The sequence below is a fragment of the Eulemur rufifrons genome, chromosome 7 (genome assembly GCF_041146395.1).
Source record: "Eulemur rufifrons isolate Redbay chromosome 7, OSU_ERuf_1, whole genome shotgun sequence".
Taxonomy (NCBI): Eukaryota; Metazoa; Chordata; class Mammalia; order Primates; family Lemuridae; genus Eulemur; species Eulemur rufifrons.
Window position 1 is genome coordinate 86,784,090 of NC_090989.1, and position 26,519 is coordinate 86,810,608.

General features: G+C 34.3%; 1 protein-coding gene across 1 annotated transcript in view; it reads right to left on the reverse strand.

The window, feature by feature from the left end:
- NAALADL2 (N-acetylated alpha-linked acidic dipeptidase like 2) overlaps nucleotides 1-26,519 on the reverse strand; it is an 899,092-nt gene that overhangs the window by 655,307 nt on the left and 217,266 nt on the right. The window contains exon 2 of the mRNA XM_069471997.1: nucleotides 25,529-26,030. Coding sequence (XP_069328098.1) covers nucleotides 25,529-26,030 — 502 coding nt within the window. The remainder of the gene's footprint in view (nucleotides 1-25,528; nucleotides 26,031-26,519) is intronic.

Consider the following 26,519-nt stretch of genomic DNA (forward strand, 5'->3'; position numbering starts at 1 on the left):
AGTAACATCCACTGAATGAATGTGTAAATACAATTTAGGAATTTGAGTTTATTTTGCAAATAATACAAAATAAATCTATTTTAATTGTGAAAAATCCTCAAGCATTATAAGCAATAATGTAATTTTTTTGCTACCTATTGACTAGTATATCTTACCCAAAGAGGTAAAAATGGAACCATATTAAGAACATACTTTATGAAACTGATATCTCTGTACCTGAACTATAATTTTGAGTATAAGAAGCCACGGGAAGAATCAATATCATCAAAGCAGTAATCTTAGGAGATAAATGGGCAGCTGGTGTCATTCTCCATTCATCATGATATTGTTACAGCAGAGATTGTGCAGAACTATAATCTATCCTGACAGTGCTCACTGATCCAGAACTCTACTGCAGATTTTTATAACTTGCATTTTTTAAAATGCATTAGAAACTTTGATTTAGGCATTATAAAAGGATTGAATAAAAGAGACAACAGAGTAAGTCATCGTTCTCTTGTGTGTGGTACCACTATACCATGTGCTGACTGGTCTATTCACAATTTAATGGTTTGTTTACCACCTCCTGCCTGCTGTTCTCATTAAAGCATATCATTTGGTGATTACAAAGTGATAATTCATTGTTTTTCCCAAGGCTAGTTTTATTTTATTTATTCTTTATGCTTTATTTAATTATTTTTTTGATGATCCAAAGCCCCAATAGCATACTCATTATTGATACACAGTGGTTAGGTGATTCATTTTAGCTCTGTGATCTTTCGGTAGCCACTGTATAGACTTAGGAGGACAATTTGAGCTATTCAGAATGTTGAAATTCTTAAATCTGACTGGAGAGAAGCAAAGTAAGCAAATATCTTATCCAAGCAGTAATACCATCCACTACTTCTTCCTCATTTAATGACATTGAGAGTTTCACAACTCATATGCCAAGCAAATACTTTCTAAGTGGATCATTTTTAACCCATCAAAATATAGAAGAAATTTGTATTTGCTGCCTAAAAGCATTCTCTTTTATGCTAACATTATGCTTGTAGATTTGGTAAGAAAGTATTATTAGGACAAGCATGTTATCTGTTATTTGCAAATGTTTAGAGTTTTATATGTGACCTGTAAAAATGTTTTATTAGTGTCTTTTATTTAAAAAAAAAATAAAGGGGTGTGTGTGTGCCTGTGTGTGTGTGTGTGTGTGTATAAATATATATATACACACACACTAATTTCCATGTGATTTGGAGAGATTTTGGTGCCAGCATGTCAAAAAAACTATACCTAACCTTTGTGACATCTATGATGGAGCTTGACTGAAAAAAAATCACAAGCATTTTTTAGATGCAAACACTAAATAAATAAGTTTTTGTTTGCTTGTCAGAGCTATGTGAGACAAAGCAAGCTTTGCCTTCAAGAGCATAAATTCTATATCTAGAAGTCAGAGTTAATTTCAAGAACTAATAAAGAAATAGGCATTTGTTTCTGAAAACATAAGTCTAATATGTAATAAATATGACGACAGAACAAGTAGATTGATAGAAACAGAAATATTTTACTATTAAGTCAATGATATTTTAATATCTTTATTTTTCATTTAAAACCAAGTTTATTAGTGCTTCAATTTCAAAAATCCATTTTAGTTTACCATAAAAATTTGGGAAGGGAAACAAATCAGTTAAACCAATAAACAAATTGTTAAAGAGAAAAAAAAAATTCTAAAAGTTTTGTGACTTGAATTGGCTGAAATGAATTACTATGGCCACTACTTGTCACCAAGAATTTTTTTCATTGCTTGTATACCATAATTGGTCTGAGCCTCTCACCCCATGAAATAAACATAACAAATAACATCTCCATATTTTCAAATTTTAGGCACAATTTTTCACTCTAACATTTTCTAAATCCCAGTGTATTATTGTGACATTCTAACCATGGCTAAAAGCTTTAGGTTTTAGAGCGTATCCTAGAATATCTATCTAGTTCTAACAGTCTGCCTTTCTGTTTTAATTGCCCCCTGGTGCTTAGTAATGCCTCATCACAGTATCATAAGGCACCACTAGCTAGTTTTTCAATGCCCAAAGTAACTCTAAGAAAAGTAAGAATATAACACATTTATAGTATATATTTAGAAAATGAATATGGATTTAAAATAATAAAAGATGAATTAGATTCACCTAGGCATAATATAATAATATCTTTATATAATAAAATAATTATTAATATATAAAATATATAATAATAATATGTTTCCCATAGACTAAACAAGGTACCTTATATCAAAATCCTATTTCCAACTATTGGTATTCCTTATCCCTCACAGACTGTCCCAGATTTTTTCTCAGATTTGGTTTGATTTATCAGAGTTACTTTTTCTGTGATGCTAAATCCAAGTGTTAATCAATACTGCCGCACCTATGTGATTTAATATTCCTCCAATGAGAATCCTTATCTTTCTTTTTATTGCACTTTGTCTATATCTGTATTGGTTCAATTATGATAGTCAGCCTCCACTACAGGGGCATATTTTTCTCTCTATCCTTCATTAAGATTTTAAGCTCTTTAAAACCAGAGACTATACTGTACTCCTATGAGAACTCCATTCCTACCATCTAACAAATAGTACTTGCATAAAGCAGGTATTTAATATATTTAAGTAAATTACTAAGACCTGACGAATTTGAGCCAAAGACAAAACTTGATTCTACATGAGGCTTTCTCTCACTTTTCTGCACATTTTGTGATCAAAGGCATAGACTGACTTTAGTCAGGACTATCCAAGAATGTGGATGTAACAAACAGCCTTAGAAGACAGAGATAGTGTTTTCTCCAGAGAAAGGGTAAGGTTTATTTACAGCCTTGAAAAAATGAATACAGTATCTCCCTCAAGAGCAATAGGCAGGTATTCTTATTGTCCCATATAAAAAATTTGGCATCCTGAAGCTCAAGGTTCCTCTCTTGTAAGACAACCACCGCGTGCTTAAGTGCCAACCAGCACTCTTTCCGTTACCTTGTGGGAAATGAGGCTCAAAACACTCAGGCAAACATGATGCTTATACTGCTTGTATTGCTGTAATAAACTATGTCTTACTTTTGACCCAGGAGTCTCATGTCTTTTGCAAGTATTCATGAAACTATGGCAAGCTGACTTGTTTGCTTGGTAGGTTGGTAAACCCTCAGACCTTTCACTGATCTTGACAGGTTCTTGGTAAGAGCTGATATAGATGCTGTCATCCCAAAGCCTGAGAATTTCAGTTTTAATCAAAATTGGGCAGGAGATTTTAATTAAAATCTAAAAGCAATTTCGTGTACTGTGTCCCTCATTTTAGCAGCTGTCTTTATGTATACCCCTCTCCACAGATGCACCATACTTTACTGACCACACATTTGACAAATATTTATTAAATGGATAATATGAAAGGGACACCTAGGCCGGGCGCGGTGGCTCACGCCTGTAATCCTAGCACTCTGGGAGGCCGAGGCGGGTGGATCGCTCGAGGTCAGGAGTTCGAGACCAGCCTGAGCAAGAGTGAGATCCCGTCTCTACTAAAAATAGAAAGAAATTATATGGACAATTAAAATATATATAAACAAAAAATTAGCCGGGCATGGTGGCGCATGCCTGTAATCCCAGCTACTTGGGAGGCTGAGGCAGGAGGATTGCTGGAGCCCAGGAGTTTGAGGTTGCTGTGAGCTAAGCTGACGCCATGGCACTCACTCTAGCCCGGGCAACAGAGTGAGACTCTGTCTCAAAAAAAAAAAAAAGAAAGGGACACCTGTAACCATCTCTGTAATGTTCTTCTTGTTTCCAGACTCCTTCTGCCTCTAATCTATCTTTCAGAGAGTTATCCTCTGAAAAGTCATGTTTGATCTCATAATTTCCCTGCTCAGAATCTTTTCATGATCTCTCATTGTATTCAAAACCAAGTTCTAACCATCAACTTTGCTCCAAAACTTTACATAAAATTATTCTAACCTACTTCTGGAAGGCTGATCTTTTACAAACCAATCTTTTCTCAACAATTTGCATTCACTAGACAAGCTAATTTATCTTTTTGTGCTTTCTTAACTCCATGCCTTTGTTCAAGCTTTCTAGAAGTCATGTCTCATGTTCATATATTAATTTATCTGAGCCCTCTTCAGCCTTCAGTGCCCATCTTTTCTGGAAAGCCCTAACAGGCTCTAACCCACCAGAATTCATGTCCTACCCCCCCTACACACACGCACACAATATTTGCACTCTTTGTATTCACTCCGTTGTGCCTTATATACAGTTATTTACACATTTACTCTTCCTTGTAAGAGTGTATGTTCCTAGAGGATCTATTCAGTTTTGTATTTGGTAAATCTTATGTTTAAGAGAAAGCCATGTACAGAGTAGGCATTCAATACATTTTTTAATTAAATTGTTTAAGATTCTATAACTGGCAATTTCCATCTCTAGGTAACTTCTGGATGTTTATGTGCTTTTACAGTATGAATCAAGAAGAATGGATTTCTGCTTCTTACCTGCCTAATGCCAGATAGGAACTATCTGGCTAATGTCATGATACAGCAGCATGACTCAGTAGGCGGGCTGAATTTTACCTAAATATGTATTGGGACCTAAGGTATCTTAATTTACTTGTAAGGCAAAATAAAGATTTACTTTACAAATATGATTGTGTACTTGGTAAAAAAAAAAAAAAAAGAAAAAAGAAAAGTATTGTCTTGGCTGCCATCAAAATTTTTAGAAAGATAACTGTTTAGGAAAATACTAACATGAATTTCGGAGGAGAGTAAAGCTGAAAGGAGAAGAAAGAGATAGAGAGGAGACATGGGCTGGGCAATATTCCAAGAAGCCAGCCCACAAAGGACAGTGGTCAATAGGGAGTGACCAGTGAAGAATGGCTAAAGACCTTGTACTGACAAACAGAAAGCAATAATAAATAGCAGGTAATATTGTTTCCTATGTGCCAGGTCCTCATCTAAATCTGGTTTATATATTTATGCATTTATCTGAAGGTAGGACTATTATTAGTTGCATTTTATAAATGAGATAACTGTGTCATCGTAAATAAGAAAATTGTTCAATATCATACAGCTGAATGTAGTGGAGCTGGGATTTGATCCCAGGTAGACTGATTTCAAGTCTACGTCTAAGTTGTTTGTGTTGCGGTGATATAAACTCCCCTGACTTCAAATCTTCACAAGAGCATGAAATGCCCACACAGAAATACAGTACTGGCAACTGCAGGGAATACTGATATTTGTGGAATGACCCTAACTTACCCTTTACTGACCTTTTGACTGGAGAAGGCAGCACTGGATTGTAAGAAAACTAAGAAAATGTTCCAAGAAGTAACTCATGCTAAAGTCATGTGTGTAGGTCACAGCTGAGGCATGAGCCATAGTTTTTAGTGTAAAACTAATTCAGGAGCAAATGGAAACCAAGTCTTTTTTATTTTATTATTTTATTATTTTATTTTCCCAAATATACTCTTAGCGCTACCTGAAATCTAGATTATTACTTTAGCACCTGAGTTGGTATTTCAAAAATAGTTGTAGGTGAATATTTCTGTTTCCCAGCACTCTGGGGATTTTAAAAAACACCAGACATAAATGCTCCTATGAGTTATATTAAGTAGTTTAATCCACAACAAAAAATAGTATGACCTCTATCAAACACTGAGTGTACAGCTTAAGTATAGATTCTGGAAAGGCTTGGGCAACTTTCCAAGGTCAAGTGAGATCTAAAAGTGTGTTTGGTTTTCTGCTAAGTTGTGCAGCTTTCTTTTGATTCCATTTCACATTATTACTTCATTTCCCAGCGCCTGGACATAGCCCCACACAGGACACGGAAGGTGGAACTCTCAGGTCTGAACAGCTGAATTGCCATTTTTCCGCTATTGCTATTGACTCTTTCTCCCATTAGTTTACACTGTAGCCTTTTTTATTCCTTTCTAAGAATTTTCTAAACCAGATTCTTACAGCAGTGCTGCCTTCCTAGATTACTTTCTGACCTAGGTGTAGTCATTTCTGGAACCCTTCCTTGAACCACCAGGCAGAAAGAAAACAATTCATTTTGTTTCTCTTGTCATCTTGTCTCACCCCAAATTGTTGTCTAGATTTCCTAATTTTTTTCTTTTGTCATCTTATCTTGTTTTCACATCTTTTTTTCTACAACCAATCAGGAAGTTATTTTCTAAGTGACAATCCCCACAATGCCCTAACTTTTTTCTTGTTTACAGATTATTGTGGCAATACTTAATATCAGTACTGTTTGTTATTTAGTTTGCCCCATCCCCAAATAGGAAAATAATTTTATTTCTGGAATGAAAATTGCTAGCAGCAATCACTATCTTCTCTGCCTTTATGATTCCCACAGAAATACTAATCTCTCAATTATGAGAACACATTCCTTGAGTCTCCTCAAATCCTTTGCTCCCAACTTCTTCTTTCTTTGGCCATATTTTGCCAAAAGGGCAGCTGAAAAAGGCTACAGCAAAACACCTACCAAAACCCTGTTCCTATACACATAAAGGACTGAAATTGTAGAATAATTAGATGTTAAGAAAAGCCATGTGAACATCTTTGTTTAATTTCCATGTCTGTAAAGGGACTCTCCTCACCAATATTGCCTACAGTCAAAGTTAACATACACCAATGGGTGTCAGACCATAATTGTATATAATTAACAATGTGCCACTCTTTTAAAAGATTGCAACTAATTAAAGAAAACCTAAGAACTGAAGAATCCAGGATTAACATATCATTCTTAAAATGGTTCTTTTAGGATAGGATGGAGCTATAGATAGATTTTTCTCTTATTACTCATGTCATACCAGTTCTGTATGCAATATGAAATTTATGGGTGAAAGAATCCCCCCAAAACAATAATTGAAAGTGATGAGGCAATCCTTAGAACTGAGACTATTTTGAGAACAAAAGCAGAACTTTAAATAAGTTACACTACCTTTAGTATTTTCAAAGAGAGGTAGGAATGGAGTAGTGGTTCTTATTTGGAAGAATTACATTCCATGTCAAATAATACAAATGAATAGAAATTCAAAAAGAATGGGAAAAGTATCACCATTTCACTCCCTTATTCTGCCTTTTCTGTTGAACTTAGAAGTGGGTTCATTTTCTTTGTTTTTGTTTTGATGTTTTCTGTTTGTTTGCAAATGTGATGGCAAAAAAGCAAATAAACTAGTAGGGGAAGAGCTCTATGGCAGGCAACAAAGCTAAAAGGTGGGGCAGGCTCTACCAACTAGTTAGCTGCTGAGGAATCCTAGGCAAAGGGGGGCTGGTCCATCCTCTTGGAACACAGTTAAGTGACCATCTGGTTGAACTGACACTTTACTCAAAATTATCAGCTAGAGACCCTTGAAAGTTATATTCAATCCCTCCCTTCTTTCCTTCCTTCCTTCGTACCACAATGTGTAACGATGTGTCATTATATCATACCTTCTGTATATAAACAAGTATGTTCCTATTGCCTAGGTCTGGCCAATAGGCATATAAACACGAGGAATGCAGTTATTTTGTGTATTTTATTTGCCACTCTGTCTCTAGTACCTAGCTCAATGCCCAGCACTCAGTAGGCCCTCAATAAATAATCATTAACATGAATAAATGTACTAGCATTAAGAGGCAACTTGAATAAGTCTTGTGATGGCAGGCTATTTTTAAATTGGAATATAAATTTGATTAAGAACAATACAAATTCTCAAATTAGAAAGCTGAGGTGTCTTCTTTCCTTATAACAGTGTATTGCTTTGACCTTGCTTCTAATTCCCTGGTATTGTTCTATATAGATAGATGATTTGCTGATGTTTGTAATTTTAATTATTTGACTGAAATATAATTTAAAAATCAAACCAGCAGAAACATCTTACAGGAATTTAAGTTCTCTACATAAAATAAGAAAGGTGGAAGGAAGGCTTAGATCTAGACCACATGTTTTGCCAAGCAGCAACTGATTCAGATCCAGCTATGGTGAGCAAGAACAGAATACAGAAGTTAATCTTCAAGGGCTTCCCCGACGAGAAAAACCTCCCGTAAGCCACAAGAAGTAACAGCCTATGAAAACCTGATACAATTTATCTTGGCTGCCCCAGTGGACTCAAATATTTGTCTTTCTTTGTTCTTTGCCCACACAAAATAGCAAGACACATTTTAAAATATCCAGTTAAATTAAAACATGCCATCCAGACATGCTTAAAGTAGTTATATTAATAATAAGGGAATATCTGATGTGTTTCATAGAATTACAAAAATTATCAGGCTAATAAATTAGAGCTTTTAAATCTATGTAGCAGCTTAAACTACAATATTGGTACAAGCTGATCTTACAAGTTGTTCCCTACAGAATAGAGTTAATATGATGAAACCAAGTGAAGAAATAGAAAGAAAACGCCCACACTGGTTTTATTTTTATTGAAGGTAAAACCACCTGCACATATTTCTGTTCAAAGAAAAATGTTCAGTTCATTTTTCTCCCATAGATAGAAATGTACTCCATAGAACTGGAACTGCTTCTTTTGTTTCTTGTTCTATCAGAATTTGATTTGAATATTTTGGGACATGTTAAGGTGCTCTCTGTGATTTAGAGAGTTTATAAAAGGTAATTTGATCTCAAATCATAGTTTTCTTTCTTTATTTCTAATATTGAAAGCTGCATACCCTTCAGAGAAGTGAGCCATAAGAGGAAGACATTAGCTTGCCTTGTATTAGATAATAAAAAACTTCCACAGGGGACAAGTTACATATTATGACATTGTGAATATAAGGCTCATTTGGATTTAATTCATTACTACATCATGTTGCACAGGAAAGCAATTTTTAAGCAATAGAAGTGCACTTCATTTGTAAAGGACCCAGTTATAACACACTATCAGTTATTGAAGACAGAAACTGATTTCCCAAATCAGACATATAAAATTTAATATATTTTCTTCAGTTATAATGAAAGGAAAGAGAACTTCAATATTATTATTTTTTTTTACAGATAAGAATGACACTTTGTAAAATTTAGAAAGTGAATTTTTGCTTGGGGAGTTGATAACATTTTGATGCCACAAACTGAATAAACTGAAGAAAATAATTAAGCACCTTTAGTAAAATATTTGAAATATTTTTTAGATACATAGAATATAATTTCAAATTCTACCCCTCCATAAATTTAATATTACTACATTAAAAATAAAATATGAAGTTTATTAATTAATGAAATAAAGCTAATAATAAACTTTGGCAAGTTTTCAAAATTTCAGCATTCATTTTCCATATTATCAGTTTCATTCTCAGGACTGACTAAATTATTCTAGAATTTTTAAAATGCAGCCAAATTATATTAGGTTATTTAAGTTCCCTAAATCTAATCAGTGTTGTCTGGAGAAACAGAACCAATAGGGGTGTGTGTGTATGTGTGTGTGTGTTTGTGTGTATGTATGTGTGTGTAAGTATGGAGAGAGATTGATTGATTTTAAAGAATACGCTCATGAAAATGTGAAAATTTGGCAAGTTCAAAATCTGCAGCATAGGCTGGCAGACTGAAGACCCAGAGAAGAGCATAGTTTGAGTTCAAAAGTAGTCTGCAGAGAGACAGGAACACTCATACACTGCTGGTGGGACTGCAAACTAGTGCAACTTCTGTGGAAAGCAATATGGAGATACCTTAAACAGATACAAGTAGACCTACCATTTGATCCAGCAATCCCATTATTGGGCATCTATCCAAAAAACCAAAAGACATCCTATAAAAAAGACACCTGTACTCGAATGTTTATAGCAGAACAATTCACAATTGCAAAGATGTGGAAACAACCCAAGTGCCCATCAATACATGAGTGGATTAATAAAATGTGGTATATGTATACCATGGAGTACTACTCAGCTATAAGAAATAATGGTGATATAGCACCTCTTGTATTTTCCTGGATAGAGCTCCAACCCATTTTACTGAGTGAAGTATCCCAAGAATGGAAAAATAAGCATCACATGTATTCACCAGCAAACTGGTTTCACTGATCATCACCTAAGAGCACATTCAGGAATAACATTAATCGGGTGTCAGGCAGATGTCGGGCAGGAAGGGGATGGGTGCATACAAACATAATGAGAGCAATGCACACCGTCTAGGGGATGGACACGTTTGAAGCTCTGACTCTGGGGCGGTGGGGGGGGGGAAGGGCAATATATGTAACCTAAACTTTTGTACCCCCACAATACACTGAAATTAAAAAAAAATTAAAAAAAGTAGTCTGCTGGTAAAACTCCCTCTTCTGGGCAGGTCAGTCTTTTCCTATTAAATTCTTAATTGATTGGATGAGACCCACCCGCATCATGGATGATAATCTGCTTTACTTAAAGTCTACTCTTGCAAATATTAATCTCATCTTTAAAATACCTTCACAGAAACATCTAGAATATTTCACCAAACATCTAGGTACTCTGGCTTAGCCAGGTTGCTAAGTAAAATTAATCATTACATTGTAGTTGCATAGCATCTACAATTCGGAAAATAAAATCACCTATCCATTCAGTGATAGTTCCCAGGACGGAGGCAGTGGGTGAGGGTGTTCATCATCTATTTTGGAGATCTGAATTACCCACCAACTTTCTCTCCCATCAATTAGAAAAATCCATTTGACACATTTTTATGTAACTATAATAAAGTACTTTATTTGACTTAGAAAGCTTTACATAAATAATCTATTTAAAATATTTTTTAATTTAAATTCCCCCAGTAAACCTCTCTTATGACATTATGGAATTAGTATTTTTAGGTGAAGTTTTCACATATCTTGTTTAACTTCTAAGGCATGAATTAGGACTTTCAAGTTGCAAATCTCAAAGAATCACGCCTGCCATTTAAAACTTGATTTCATTGACATTAAAGAGGAACATGAAAGAAAGAAATTGGCAATCGGTTCCCAACCTTTCCATGTTTAACTTATACTTCACTCTACTAAATGTGATCATTACCAAATTTTCTATAGCAAGAGTGTGGGGAAGTCAGGTGAATCCACAGGAAACTGGTATATCTGATCCTCAAAGTAAAAGGTTTGTTATTGCTTTGTATTACAACTGACCGATCTTGTTCCTTTTTTAGAATGAATAAGATCAAGAAGTGAATGGATGGAAAAGCATATCATAGTCAATGCAGGAAAATGATACCAAAAAAAAAAAAAAGGGACTAGCCCTAAGGATGATCAATTTTCCTGATAGTCAATATATCAGCACATATGATCTTGATATATCTGATGGAAACATTTCGTTGACAGTTAGACATCATCACTACTATTATGTAAAATATATCCCTCTCACTAAGAATACAACAAAAATTAAATTAGAAAAATTAAGGGTTCCTACATTTTTATTTTTAACAATCTAACTTGGTCCTGATGTTTTACCTCAGAGTCAGTGAGAAAGATAAAGAAAAGCAAAAGTGCTTATGAGAAAAGTAAGTAACCTAATCTCAGTATGTAACTAAGTGTATAAAATAATTTGTATGCAGGTGTGAGTGCATGGGGGCTGGGGTGGGGAGAAAGAGAGAGGGAATCATTTGAACTACCTTGAGAAGGAAGAAAGCAAGCTTTTAGGCAGAAATGGCCCTAGACTGAGACAATCCCTTCCTGAAACTGAAACTGGTGGGCCATAAAAAGACCCATGAGGGGATCTACTTTGTACTTCCTTAAAACCTGTGATCACGGAAATACCTTTTCGTGAAATTTTTACTTTCATTTCTTCTTTATAGAAAGAGATACTCTCAAGATTAAACAGATTTAAAAACTGTAAAGTGACTAGCAGAGTGCCTGGATTATAGTAGACATTCAGCACATGATGACATAAAAGAAAAAAAACCTCTACCTTCAAAACCAATTTTTTAGTATATACTATGCGCATGTAGATAAATCCATTAAAAAAAATCAAAAGTCTATTTAAACATACACAAGGGATCTAAATTTAAAATTTAGATAAGATATACAAATAACCAGAAAAATCCATTCTTTTCTTTAAAAAAAAAAAAAATGATACCCCACATGGAAATGAAGTTTTATCAAGAAGGTCTGTATTCTGGGTTCATTCTCTCATGTAGTAAAGATTTACTGAGTACCTGAATGCTATGACTCAGGAACTGTGCTTAACCCATAGTTCCTTCTCCCTGCAAAGTGGAAAGTGCTTGATGAAACAGAAAGAGAGGAAATAAAATGCTGAGAGTTGCAAAGAAAGAGAGAGAGAGAGAGAGAGAGAGGGAGAAACTCAACTGGTGGGAGATCAATAAGTGTACCATGAAGGAGTTGGCACCTGAGCCAGACCTCAAAGAAAGCACGATATTTGAGCAGGTCGCGATGAAGAAGATCATTGCAGTCAAAGTCCCCTCTGTCAACAATCCTCATTCATCCCATTGGTTGGTGCTGTTCTGAACAAATACCCAAGAATTGTGAGGGACATAAACTTTCATCTGTGAGTTGAATCTAGTCAGTTAGGAGAATTAATGTCATCCTGCATAACAGTGAGAAAATCTGAGTTAAGCAGTTGCCTTATTTAAAATTCAGAGCAATGAAAAACTATGCATAATTAAATCAATCTTATACCATTTATTATTTTTGTTATTAAATTTAAGATGATGTACATTTGTTATCTGGAGAGATCAATGATAGAATAGCTAATTACTTCCTTTAGAAGTCATTACTCTACTACTATTAAATTCATTCTATTATCATTTGCATATATTGAATTATGTGCACTGTTGTTATACATTTACATGGTTTTCTTCAATTAAAACAGCAGTTGCTTTATGGCTTTCCTCATTTCTCTCAACTTTCCTGCTCTCATTTACTCTAATACAAAATCAGAGAGGAACAAAAAACATGAAGGTTTAGAGAAGAGAAAGACTGAAAAATATAATAAGATGAGGAGGAGCAGAAAAATGGTTGGAAAGTAATGTTGGAGACTAGAAGAGAACAAACAACAGCAAAACCTTGCATTTGTATAAAAACATAACAGCAAAAAATATATTCCTGTAGGATCAGAGGAGAGACAAACCTCTAATTTATAACAGACTTTCTAGTGCTGTGATAACCATGAAAACACTCTGTGAGTCTCATGAACTCCACAGCCAGCTTACCTTTAGACAAGGACTACCTTGCGTCCCTCATTGAATGTGTAGCTGCCAATTTACTTGAACAGAAAACTAGGTCAGTCAGACATTCCTTGGTAAAGGAAGTTAGTGGTTCTTCAACAGAAGGACATAAACATGGGTGGTAGGTGTGGAAAGAGAGGGATGAATGGAATGAGGAAACTATGTGAGCGTAGGTAAGACAATAATACTATAAAATATAAACAAACCTAATGGCTGAGTTAAAAGCGGGCAAAAAAGCAACACAGCTATTTACTTTTTTATGCCATGTGATGGTAAATTAAGGCAGGTGAGCAAAGATGTGGGTGAAAAAGCAAATTATATATTTTGTTTCTAGAGAGCCTGAACAGAGATTTCCTCCTTTCAGGACATCAACTTTGTATGGGAAAGATCATAAAAATAGAGCACATGTTAAAGAACAGGGTTCTAAGATTTTGGACTCCTTGGCATTATAGAGTGGCAATGAGTCTGTGGTTCTTGTTGCAGCAAGTTGCCCTGCTAAAAGTACAGAATTTATCTTTCCAGAAAGGAGAAATCAATCCCTACAATTTAAATGAACTTAATTCTTACCTGTGATCCAGCATGGGAATTCCATAGGATAAGGATGGCAAATCCTTATCTTGTGTACCTCTGATCAATTAGTAAGGGCTGCCAAGCATGTTGGGTTGAGAAGGATTCTGAGGCAAAGTCAGGAAGGAACATAAAACAGGAAGTGGCAGTATGTATGCAGCAAATTTGTGATTCCCTTAGTTTAATGTCATTAAAGCCACCTAACCTAACAAAACAGTATCAATGGTAAAGTTTAATTGGTACTGCAAAATGTACCACTCATGCTATACATAAGATAACTAAATTTACTATGTAGTTGACTAAAGGAAGTAAAGGAGGAGGAAGAGGAGAAAGAAGAAGAAAAAGAAGAATGAGAAAGAAGAGGGGGAGAAGATGAAGGTTATCTTTAAAAGTACATTCAGAAGAATAGAAAACAAACTATATTTGTGAATCCACTTCAATTTATTATATTAAATTAAATAATTACTAAAATATGCCTATATCTGAAACAGCATTGTAATCTAGGTTTCCATACAAGGTCTCATTTATCATGGTATTGAAGATAATTTATAATATTTCCTAAATTTTTGGAAGAGTTAATGCTCAGCTAAGAAAATATTGTATCTAATTATGTTTACAAAGAGTATCTGATAGTATAACTTAACTCATGTTTAATTACTTGTACCAAGCCATATAATGATGAAAGATATCATTCAAATCATGCAAACATTTAAAAATAGATACACCTCTGGAAGTTGTATTTTATTATTCATTTCACTTTATTTGTTCACAAATGATAAAGAGTGCTGTGATTCAAGGACACGGAAGGAACATAAAACAGGAAGTAGCAATATGTGTGCAGTAAATTTGCTATTCCTTTAGTTTAACGTCATTAAGGCTTAACTTAACAAATAGAATGAAATCAATAATAAAATATAATCACTTATAACAATAAATAAATGTGTCTGCTAAGCAAAATCCAGAAAGATGAGGTTTCATACATAAGGTTATTGACTATTTCTCTGTTATAAAATTTTAGGTTCTGAACCTAGAAAAGCCATGGGAAACAACCAATAAAAGCTATAGGGAAAATGCTTTTAGAAGTAGTTCATACATACAAAAAGAAACAGAGTGGTCAATTAACATGAAAAGTTTATCAACATTATTTTTGGCCTATAAAAAACAAATAAAATTAAGGACCTCAAAGGCTGGTGTTTCTGCAAGGCAATTTGGTGACACAAAGCCAACACAAATGTAAACTCCCTGAAGCTGTGATTTTGCTTCTAGGTATTTGTCAGAAGGGAATAATTAAATCAGCATACAAGGATTTATGTAGAAGAATGTTTATAGAGGAAACTTAAATGTCCATTTATAAAGAACAGGTAATATAAATTGCATGACATGTATATAATGGAATACCAGTCGTATTTTAGTGCAATGATTTAAGTCTATACTTATTGGCTTGAAAAGTGATTCTAAATATATTTTAAGTGAAAAAAAGAACTAAAGCAGATGTCAAAAGAATATAGATGGCATAGCACAATTTTGCTGATTGGTAGTGAAACATAGAAAGAAATAAAATGATTTTTTAAAAGGTGAGACAATTATAGATGGTTTTTACTTTGTTCTTTTTTGAAATTTCAATAGATTAAGGGGATACAAGTGGCTTTTTTTTTACATAGATGAATTGTATACTTTATTCCTTATAACTTTCTGTATACACTGCACTTACAATTAGGAAAAACAATAATGTTATTTCCATTACAAAAAAGAAACTATATTAGCCATAATTAGAATACAACACATTTTCTCTTTTTATGTCTCATCATTTCACAGCATCTACAGCTGTCAAAGGCAAACATATTCCTGCATTCAGAAATAAGCTTAACCTCATTTGTTCATTCATTTTAAATGTTATTATTACAGTATTATGTTTGCTAACTAATTTTGAAGTTTTCAACATATTTTATTCTGTTCAACAATATGCTTGTGATCTCTAGAATATATATGTGTGTATATATATATGTCATCTCTTTAAAATATATATAATAAAGTCTCAGTGACTTTATTATATAATAGAAATAAAACAGTGTACCTATCACTTTCAAGCTACTTCTAAGTGAAAGAGCTCTCTTAACAGTCTTCAGTAAATATCTTTCATATGAAGGTGCCCAGCCTCCCACCTGGGAGAAGCTGATTAGACTAGGGAGAAGCACTTGATACAATCATAAATGTCTCTGGCCCCAGAAAGGATAATAATCACATTTCATCCTGAGGAATAGGACTAGAGGAATAATGTATTGGGGAAAGTAGCAGTTGGTATTGAGAGAAGATGAAAGAATAAAAATAAAAACTAGTGTAAATGGAAAGGGCATTAAGTCACTTTGGTGGTCAACACATCAGTGAAACTCAGAGAACTGTGGCTACTGAGGTCCCTGGAATGGTTTGGATCCATATTTTGTATCAGCAAGGCCTGATCAAATGAGTAATTCTTATTCATAGATTAGTGTGTGAGCCCACCCCTCTCTTTTGATGCTTACAATAAACTTGCATTATTTAAGTAGTCACTGCTCAAAGCCACAAAAAGTATACATTAAACAACTTTTAATGACCTATTTTGAATGTGATGCATATACCTTCTGTGCAGGTGAAGAATATATATCCACCTACATAGAAGATATATGAAAAAGATAGACCAGCAATTTAGAAAATTGAATGCATTTTTCAAATAGTAATGAGTTAAGCATAGGAAGAAGTGATCAAGACAATCTTACTAGATGATTCATTAATACACACAAACACACACACACACACTTACCCATATACTAACATAGTCTTCATATCTTGATGCTAACTTTGACTATATTGACAAATGTCATCAAGTGTAACTAAACTTCTGACTTATTTTCTTTATTTGGTCAATATGATGCCAAGTACTTGGGTTAAGTGAACTTACTATATGGGTTTTATTATTGGGAAACTAGGTTCTTAAACTGGGATATGTAGTCAATACAACTCGGAATGATTCTGTATGAATCAACACATTACTCAAATATTTTCTTCTTCATAATATTACATAAAAATAACACATTTGTAACCTCTAATTCGAGCAAGTGAGAGTCAGTGAATGCAATCATAAAGCATGATTTTTCTTCCTCATTTACATTTATTCATTGGGGCTAGTTCTTTTTTTTTTTTTTTTTTCCTGTTCCTGGATAAAAACTCCAGCAATTCTTCCTGCTGGGTCAATACTCCAGAGTAGGACACAAACGCATTATTTAGGGACCTCACCTTTTTCTCACTAAGTAGAAGACTTCTCAGAAAAGGATAACAGTTGATCTGCAAATCTATCAGCACTAAGCTGAGAGAACAAGTTTCAGATGAGAGGAAACCAGCAAAAAAAAATATCTGGCAATATTAAAAAGAAAAAAAAAAAAACAAGCTAGTTTGACACCCCCAAAGGATCACGATAGAACCATAGCAATGGACCCCAACCAAACAGATATTGTTGAAATGTCAGAAATTAAACTGAGAATAGGGATGGCAAACAAGACAAATGTAACTGAAGAGAAAGCTGAAAACCAACACAAAGAAGCCAGAAAAAGTTCTCAGAACATGAATGAAAAAAATGAAATTCTTGGTAAAGAGATAGACAACATAAGAAAGAATATAACAAAATCTAAAAAGTCATTTAGGGAATTAAAAAGTACAGCAGAAAACTTCAACAAAGGACTAGACCTAGCAGAAGAAACAATCTCAAAGCTTGAAGTCAAGGCTTTCGAACTAATCCAGTCAGTGAAAGATGCAGGGAAAACAAACAAACAAACAAACAAAAACAGAAAAAGAAGGAAAGAAGAATGAACAACACTCATAAAATTATGGGACTATATAAAGCAAGCCAATATACAAATTACAGGTATCCCTGAAAGAGAAGAAGAAAAAGGAAAAAGCATGGAAAACCTATTCAAGGGAATTATTGAGGGAACTTCCCTGATATTGCCAGAGATTCAGATATCATGACCATGATTCATAGCAAATAGGACATATCCAAGAAACATACTCACCAACCTAGCCAAGATCAAAATGAAGGAGAAAATTCTACAAGCTGTAAGATGAAAGCAACCACTAACCTATAAAGGAAAACCCATCAGGCTAATAGCAGACTTCTCAGCGGAGACCTTATAAGCCAGAAGGGACTGGGGGCCAATTCTTAACCTCTTAAACAGAACAACTGTCAGCCAAGAAGTTTTTATCCTGCAAAACTAGGTTTCATAGATGATGGACAAATAAAGACTTTTCCAGACAAACAAACACAAAGGGGATTTGTTACTTTTAAACCTACCCTACAGGAAATGCTCAAAAGAGCATTATACACGTAACAGCACAACAGATACCCACCAGTGTAAAAACATTCAAAAGTTATAGCCCACAGTACTTATAATACAATAACACAAGAGGGGAGAAAACCCAATAAGATATCATCCAACATGATAAACAGAACAGTATCCCACATATCAAAACTAATACTCAATGTGAATGGTCTGAATGCCCCACTTGAAAGACATAGACTAGCTGAATGGATGAAAAAAAAAAACAAAACCTAAGCATTTGCTGACTCTAAGAAACACATCTAAACCACAAGAACTTATACAGACTCAAGATTAAAAGCTGGAAAAATATATTCCACATAAATGGAAACCAAAAGAGAACAGGTATAGCCATTCTCATATCAGATAAAATAGACTTTAAATCAATAATGGAAAAAAACCACAAAGGTGGTAATTATATAATGGTAAAGAGAGCAATTCAACATCAAGATATAACAATCCTAAATATTAATATATACTCACCTAACATAGGGGCTCCTAATTTCATAAAGAAAATTCTTCTAGATCTAAGCAAAGAAATAAATAGTAGCATCTTAATTGCTGGGGACTTCAATATTCCAATGACAGAACTAGACAGATCATTGAAGCAGAAAATAAACACTGGATTTAAATGGGACTCTAGAACAAATGGACGTAACAGACGTTTACAGAAAATTCTACCCAACAACTACTGAATATACATTTTTCACATCAGCACATGGGGCATATTCCAAGATTGATTATATCTTAGACCACACAATAAGTGTCCATAAATTCAAAAAAATCCAAATTATAATACCATGTATCTTCTCAGATCGCAGTGGAATAAAAGTCAAAATCAATTCCAAGAGAAGCATTCAAATCTACACAAACTCATGGAAATTAAACAAACTACTACTTAATGATTGTTGGGTCAATGAATAAATTAGGATGGAGATCAAAAAATTTTAACTGAATGACAAAGCGGACATTTTCAAAATCTATGCAATAAAGTAAGAGCATAGTGGAAAGTTCATAGTCTTAAATGTCTACATCGAAAAAACAGAAAGACCACAAATTTAAAATCTAATGTCACAACTCAAGAAACTAGAAAAAGAAGAATAAACCAAACCCAAGGCCAGCAGAAGAAAAGAAATAACAAAGCTCAGAGTACAACTAAACAAAATGGAAACAAACAGACAGACAAAAATACAAAGGATCAATGAAACAAAAAAATTGGTTCTATGAAAAGAAAAAAAAACTGATGGACCACTAGACAGATTAACCACAAATAGAAAAGAAAGGATTCATATAACCTAAATCAGAAAAAGAGAAGATTGGAAAAAGAGAGATTACAATGGAGACCACATAAATACAAAATATCAATACTACAAAAACCTCTACACAAGAAAACTAGAAAACATACAGGAAATGGATAAATTTCTAGAAACACACAACTTCCCAAACCTGAATCAGGAAGAAATAGAAAACCTGAACAGACCAATAATGAGCAGCAAGATTGAAGCAGTGATAAAAAATTTCCCAACATAAAAAAGCACTGGACCAGATAGGGATTCACAGCTGAATTCTGTCAGAGCTACAAAGAACTGGTACCTATCCTACAATAATTATTCTATAACATCGAGAATGAGGGAATCCCCCTAACTCATTCTATGCAGCCAGTATCACTCTGATTCCAAAGCCAGGAAAGGACACAACAACAAAAAAAAACATTACAGACCAATATCCCTTATGAACATAGATGCAAAAATCATTAACAAAATACTAACAAAGCAAATTCAACAGTATATCAAAAAGATAATCCGCCATGATCAAGTGGATTTCATCCCAGGGATGCAAGGATAATTCAACATATGCAAATCAATAAAGCCTATTCACCACACAAACAGAAGGAAAAACAAAAACACATGATCATCCCAATAGATGGAGAAAAAGCATTCTAAAAAATTCAGTACATGTTCATGATAAAAAACCTCAACAAACTAGGTAAAGAAGGAACATACCTTAAAATTATAAATGACATATATGACAAACCCACAGCAAACATCATACTGAATGGGGAAAAGTTTAAAGCATTCCCCCTATGAACTGGAACAAGACAAGGGTGCCCACTGTCACCATTTCTATTCAACATGATACTGGAAGTTCTAGCTAGAGCAATCAAGTGAGAAAAAGAAATAAAGGGCATCCAAATCAGGAAAGAGGACATCAAACTATCCTTGTTTGCTGATGATATGATCCAGTAACTAGAAAACTTTAAGGACTCTACTAAAAGACTCTTTGAATTGATAAATATATTCAGCAAAGTCTCAGGTTACAAAATCAATATGCACAAATCAGTAACATTTCTACATATTAATTACAGTCAAGCAGAACATCAAATTAAGGACTCAATACTATTCACAACAGCTACAAAGAAAATAAAATATCTAGAAATATACTCTACCAGGGAGGTGAAACATCTCCACAAGGTAGACTACAAAACACTGATGAAAGAAATCTCAGATGACACTAATAGAAAAACATCTGTAGCTCATGGAGTGGGAGAATCAACATCATTCAAATGTCCATACTGTCTAAAATGATTTATAGATTCAATGCAATCCCCATCAAAATACTGCCTTATTTCACAGATCTGGAAAACATAATCCTAAGTTTCATTTGAAATCAAAAAAGAGCCCATATAGCCAAAGTAACCTTAAGTAAAAATAACAAATCTGGAGGCATCACATTACTGACTTCAAATTATACTACAAGACCACAGTAAACAAAACAGTATGGTACTAGCATAAAGGTAGGGACATAAACCAATGAAACAGAATATAGAACTCAGAAATAAAACCATGTACCTACAACTAACTGACCTTAGAGCAGACAACATACGATAGGAAAAAGAAGTCCTATTCAATAAATGGTATTGGGAAAATTAAATAGCCATATGCAGAAGAATGAAAAAGGACCCCATCTCTCTTAATATACAAAAATGAATTCAAGATGAATAAAAGACTTAAATGTAAGGCATGAAACCTTAAAAATTCTAGAAGAAAACATAGGAAAAACCCTTCTAGATATTGGCCTAGACAAAGAATTTACGATTAAGACTGCAATGGCAAACACAAAAAGAAAATGAATAAATAGAACTTAATTAAATTAAAAAAAAAACTTCTGCGCAGCAAAGGAAATAATCAACAGGGTGAACAGATAATCTACAGGATAGGAGAAAATATTTGCAAACTATACATCCAACAAATAACTAATATCCAGAAACTACAAAGAAATCAAACTAATCAGTAAGAAAAATACAAATAACCCCATTAAAAAGTGGCCAAAGACTTTTGAAAGTTTTTTGACAGAAGACAGACAAATGGCCAAGAAACATATGAAAAATGGTCAACATCACTAATTATCAGGGAAATGCAAATTAAAACTACAATAACATGCCACCTTACCTCTATCCAAATGGCCATTATTAAAAACTCAAAAATACAATAATGCTGGCATGGATGCAGACAGAAGGAATGCTCATATACTATTGGTGGGACTGAAAATTACTACAACCTCTATGGAAAGCCGCATGGAGATTCCTCAGAGAACTAAATGTCAACCTACCATTCACTCTAGTAATCCCACTACTGGATATTACCCACAAGAAATGAAGTCATTTTACAAAAATGACATCCACACATGGTTGTTTATCATAGCACAATTCACAATTACAAAGATGTGTAATCAACCTAAGTGCTTATCAATTCATGAATGGATAAAGAAAATGTGATACATATAACATGGAGTACTACTCAGCCATAAAAAGGAATGGAATGATATTATTTGCAGCAACATACACTAGGATGGACGAAACTAGAGACCATTATCCTAAGTAAAGTATCTCAGGAATGGAAAACCAAACACTGTATGTTCTCACTAATAAGTGGGAGTTAAACAGTGGGTACACATGGGCACAAAGCACTCTAAAAAACACTGGAAATCAGGAAGTGGGAAGATTGGAGGAGAGGTGGTATAAAACTCACCTATTGTATTCTGGTGACAGGCACACCAAGAGCCCCAATTTAAGCATTATATAAGGTATCTATGTAACAAAAACACTTGTACCCACTTAATATTTTGAAATAAAAACAAATAAATAAAATTAGAAGCTAGTATATCCTCTGAGTAATTAAAATATAACAAAATATTATAATTATAGTATATATAATATAAATAAATATTATGTTCATAATATTTTTATATAATCATAATATGAAAAATCTAAATGGTAAAATGATTTTCAAAATATTTAATGTAATTGATAATTTAAACATCTGTTTCTCAATTATTAATGCATTCATTCCTTCTTTCTAAAAATGCTTATTCAACATCTGCTAGATGATGGGAGTCCCATGGTGAACAAACAAGTTTGGTCCGTTCCCTCATGGAATCTGCAGTCTAATATATTATTAAAAATACATCTTCTATATTGGACAACTGTTAGGATATTTGACAAGAACGGATATAGCCTTAAAGTATGGGCAGGAATGGAGAACCAATAAAGAAGAAAGAGAGCAAACGATGAACAAAATAGTGGGCCAGTGAGATAGTTCATAAATTGATGAACAATAACAGTAGGAATCTTTGATGTAAAAAGTTTAGGCTAAACTTACTTAGTAAACGCAGGAACTCATAATAAGTCATGTGGTTAGCATGTCTATTGAGATTTCAAAAAGTTGTCTTTGGATGAGGAGCTGTTATCTGGACAAAGTTACTGCAAACATATTCATACCCAATATACTATTTTTTGAAGAAAAAAGTCTGTCTCAATAAAGAGAAAACTATGGCTATGTGATGGAGCACAATTGTGAATCTATGTCCAATCATGGAATACTATCTGAAAATATAACTGCTGATGGTTATGTTTTAGTAGCTAGCTTTGAAATATATTTCGTGTTGGTGATTTTTGAGTTTAAGAGTGGTATATAAGCCTTACCATCATGCAACTTCCATTCTGGGAGAAATAATGAATGCATTTTTTTTTTTTTTTTTTTTTTTTGAGACAGAGTCTCACTCTGTTGCCCAGGCTAGAGTGAGTGCCGTGGCATCAGCCTAGCTCACAGCAACCTCAAACTCCTGAGCTCAAGCGATCCTCCTGTCTCAGCCTCCCGAGTAGTTGGGACTACAGGCATGCGCCACCATGCCCGGCTAATTTTTTTCTATATATATTTTTAGCTGTCCATATAATTTCTTTCTATTTTTAGTAGAGGTGGGGTCTCGCTCTTGCTCAGGCTGGTCTCGAACTCCTGAGCTCAAATGATCCGCCCACCTCGGCCTCCCAGAGTGCTAGGATTACAGGCGTGAGCCACCGCGCCCGGCCTGCATTTTTAATTATATATTTTAAATTTTAGAACCACTTGCCTATTTGCAAAGAAGACACAAGTCAGGTTTTAAAGATGACTACACTGCTGAAAAAAAACCAAAACAGGTAAGGCAAAGAAAGCCAAAGGAATATAAGGAAAGAAAATAAATACACGGCTTAGTACACAAAATGCATGTGTGAAGTTCCTTATGAACTTACAGATACAGATTTGACTCTAAACTTACTAAGAACCAAAGTAAAGGGAGCAGGCTAGGTTATGAGATTCATTGTGTCCATAAATTAAAAACTATACAGCAATTACTCAGGAAAAACATAATTATCCTTAATATTAAAAAGAAATTAATGCCATGGATCCTCTTCCAGAAAACGCTTTTGTAAGAGTATGGATGTTCACAATGAAGTTATAGTAAACATAGTTTTATAGGGTTCTTCTATCTTCTTTGTTTTTTAATATCATCCCTGAATCAGCTAGGTCTAATTGTGACAGGCCCCTTGCCCTTTTCCTGCTCCAGCCTATGTTGCAGAGACCGAATCCACTCAGGATGAGTTTTCCAGGCTCTGTGTGAGCAGCCTCCTGCTGAGATCAGCCAATGGGACAACTGTTAGGACAAACAGGGACAGGAAAAAGTTGAAAAGCTGGGATATTTCTATATTCAGTGGTGTCTCCAGTTAAAGCTATGTCACCCTCTGCACTTGCGTATGCAGAAAGTATCAGCTCCCACCATGTTGCCCCCACTCTCTTTGTCCCTCCAACCTAGGTTTGGGAATAGTTTCATTTTGTTGTTAAGCTTTAGGCTGCCTCAGTATTCCCTGATCAGCTTCTCAGTTCTTCATCACAGATGGAAGTATTTCCCTATTTTCAGTGCCCTCTGCTGTAAATATTCAGAGAGTTTTCTGTTGTCTTCATCGGATCCTGACTGATAAAATCATTCATTATAAGACGATGGTATATTTTTCACCTCAATTAAATATAAACACTTTACATTGGGAAATATCATAGAAAGTGTTATTACCTGCATGGTATATGTCTGGGAATGCTTATACAATATTGAATATAAGACACAGAAGGGTGTAGGAAATACATTACTATCAGTCACCCAGGCATGAGCTTCAGGAAAAGCATTAGAATTCACCAACACCAATACACTTGATATTTCAGTACGTTGAATTAAATGATGCCTATTCAGTGAACATGGTTTCTTGAGAAAATCCCTAGACATGCACACCTGCCAACATTTCAGCTGTAATAAATCCGTATAACCTTAAAAAATATCCTGGAGAAGTAGTACATCTACTCCATCTACCTGTAAACAACATATATGATTCACTTAGTACCGTCCTTTTTCTGAAAATATGGAAGATATATGTGGAAGGTAATATCCAGTTTTCCCCTTCCACTTCCTCACTTTGCTAAACATGTACTCTAATAATATGACAAACATTTACAAGTTATCCATCATTATATGACATCAGTGAAGCATTTCCCCAGGAACTCAGCTTAAGGCATGAATAAGAATATTTTCTTATAATTTAGCTTAAAAATCAACACATTTTGGTTAAAGAGGTCACATACAAAGTCACCTTAAAGAGAGAGATGAGCTTTTGCAACTGTCCAATGTATAAAACCCAGTATGTTTAAATAGAAAGCACTCATTGGGAAGCTCGGGGATGCAGGAGACCAAACACTATCTGTGCACATCTCAGTAACTGTAGACAGTTACTTCAGCCCATAAAGCAGGTTTATTTTATTCTGACATCATTAAAATTTTCAATCATATGGCTAATGCCCTAGTTTTTATTACATGTAAATCTGGCAATCTTTGCATCTCAATCTGGCCTAACTGGGCTTCCCAAGAGGGAGAGAATACATTGGCTGTAGTCTTTTAGTCTTTATAGTATTTATGACTCTTACTATTAATTAATAAAATTGCATCATAAATTTGTATTGCAGTACCATAAATCTAAAAATATGCACCCCATCTTTGAAGTTTCTATTCTTGGTGTGCTGGAAAGTTATGTTTCTCAGCTTGCAAAATTGATTTAAACCATGCCAAAATCACCAGTTCAATACCCCTTATGAGACATCTTTCCCAAGAAATGCATCCAACCAACAGCCATTTCTTCTACGCCTACCTGAAAGACTTCTTAATGTCTTCTGCTTGGATTGTCTTGAGAATTTCTTGGTATAGCTGAGGATAAATTGTTCCTGAAGATGTTGCATCTGAAGGGCAATTTTTATGTGCATAGTAACCTATCACAGTTCCAAAAATAAATAAAATAGTGGCTGTGCAAAGTATTTTTAAAAGGTAGCATAAGTTGCAGCGGTTGCTCTTTGGTGCAGGTCTTGCATAATGGGTAATGTAGTCAGATTCTTCTTGAAGTCGCTGGAACCTTCCTTTTGGTGAAATTCCTGGTTGAATGGAATCAAGATTGAGGTCTGCAGTCTCTGAGTGCCCCAGGTTCTGATTCTCAGCACTGTCTAGTTGAAACTGGTCAAAACCAGGCTCCTCCAGTTCCTTCTCCATGTCCCACTCTAAGTCAAGGGCAGTAGCTTGAAGGTCATCATTGTCTAAGAACTGTGAGTGTCCTGGAGCTCTTTGATCTGCATTGACCTTCTGATAGGCCATCTTCTTACCTGTGAAAATAGAGAAATATATTTTCTTAAAATAAGCAATTAAAAAAAGCTCACAAGGTTAAAAAAAAAAGAAAAAAGAAAACCATATGGGTGCCCATAAAATTTTAGTGATTATAATCAGAGGAAATACGTTCTCTCTATAGAATGTTACATTTTATTTAATTCTTTAATCCTATGATTTTCTGTAGATATTACTATAGGAAAGGAAGACAAAATAAAAGTAGAAGGTACTTGGTGAAAAAGCTATGAGAAAACATAAAATTATATACACATACATACATACATACACACAATCTCTGAAGCTCAAGAGAATACCAAAAGTTACAAATACATAGTTGCACTGGAGAATAATTAATGTATTACAATCAAGGCAAAATTAAACTTACACATTTTCAAAATAACTTTAAAAAATTAATAGCAAAAGCAATAAAGCTATGATTTGGTAAGTTAAAGAGAAACAATGAAAGACCTTGAGATGATTACATTGCC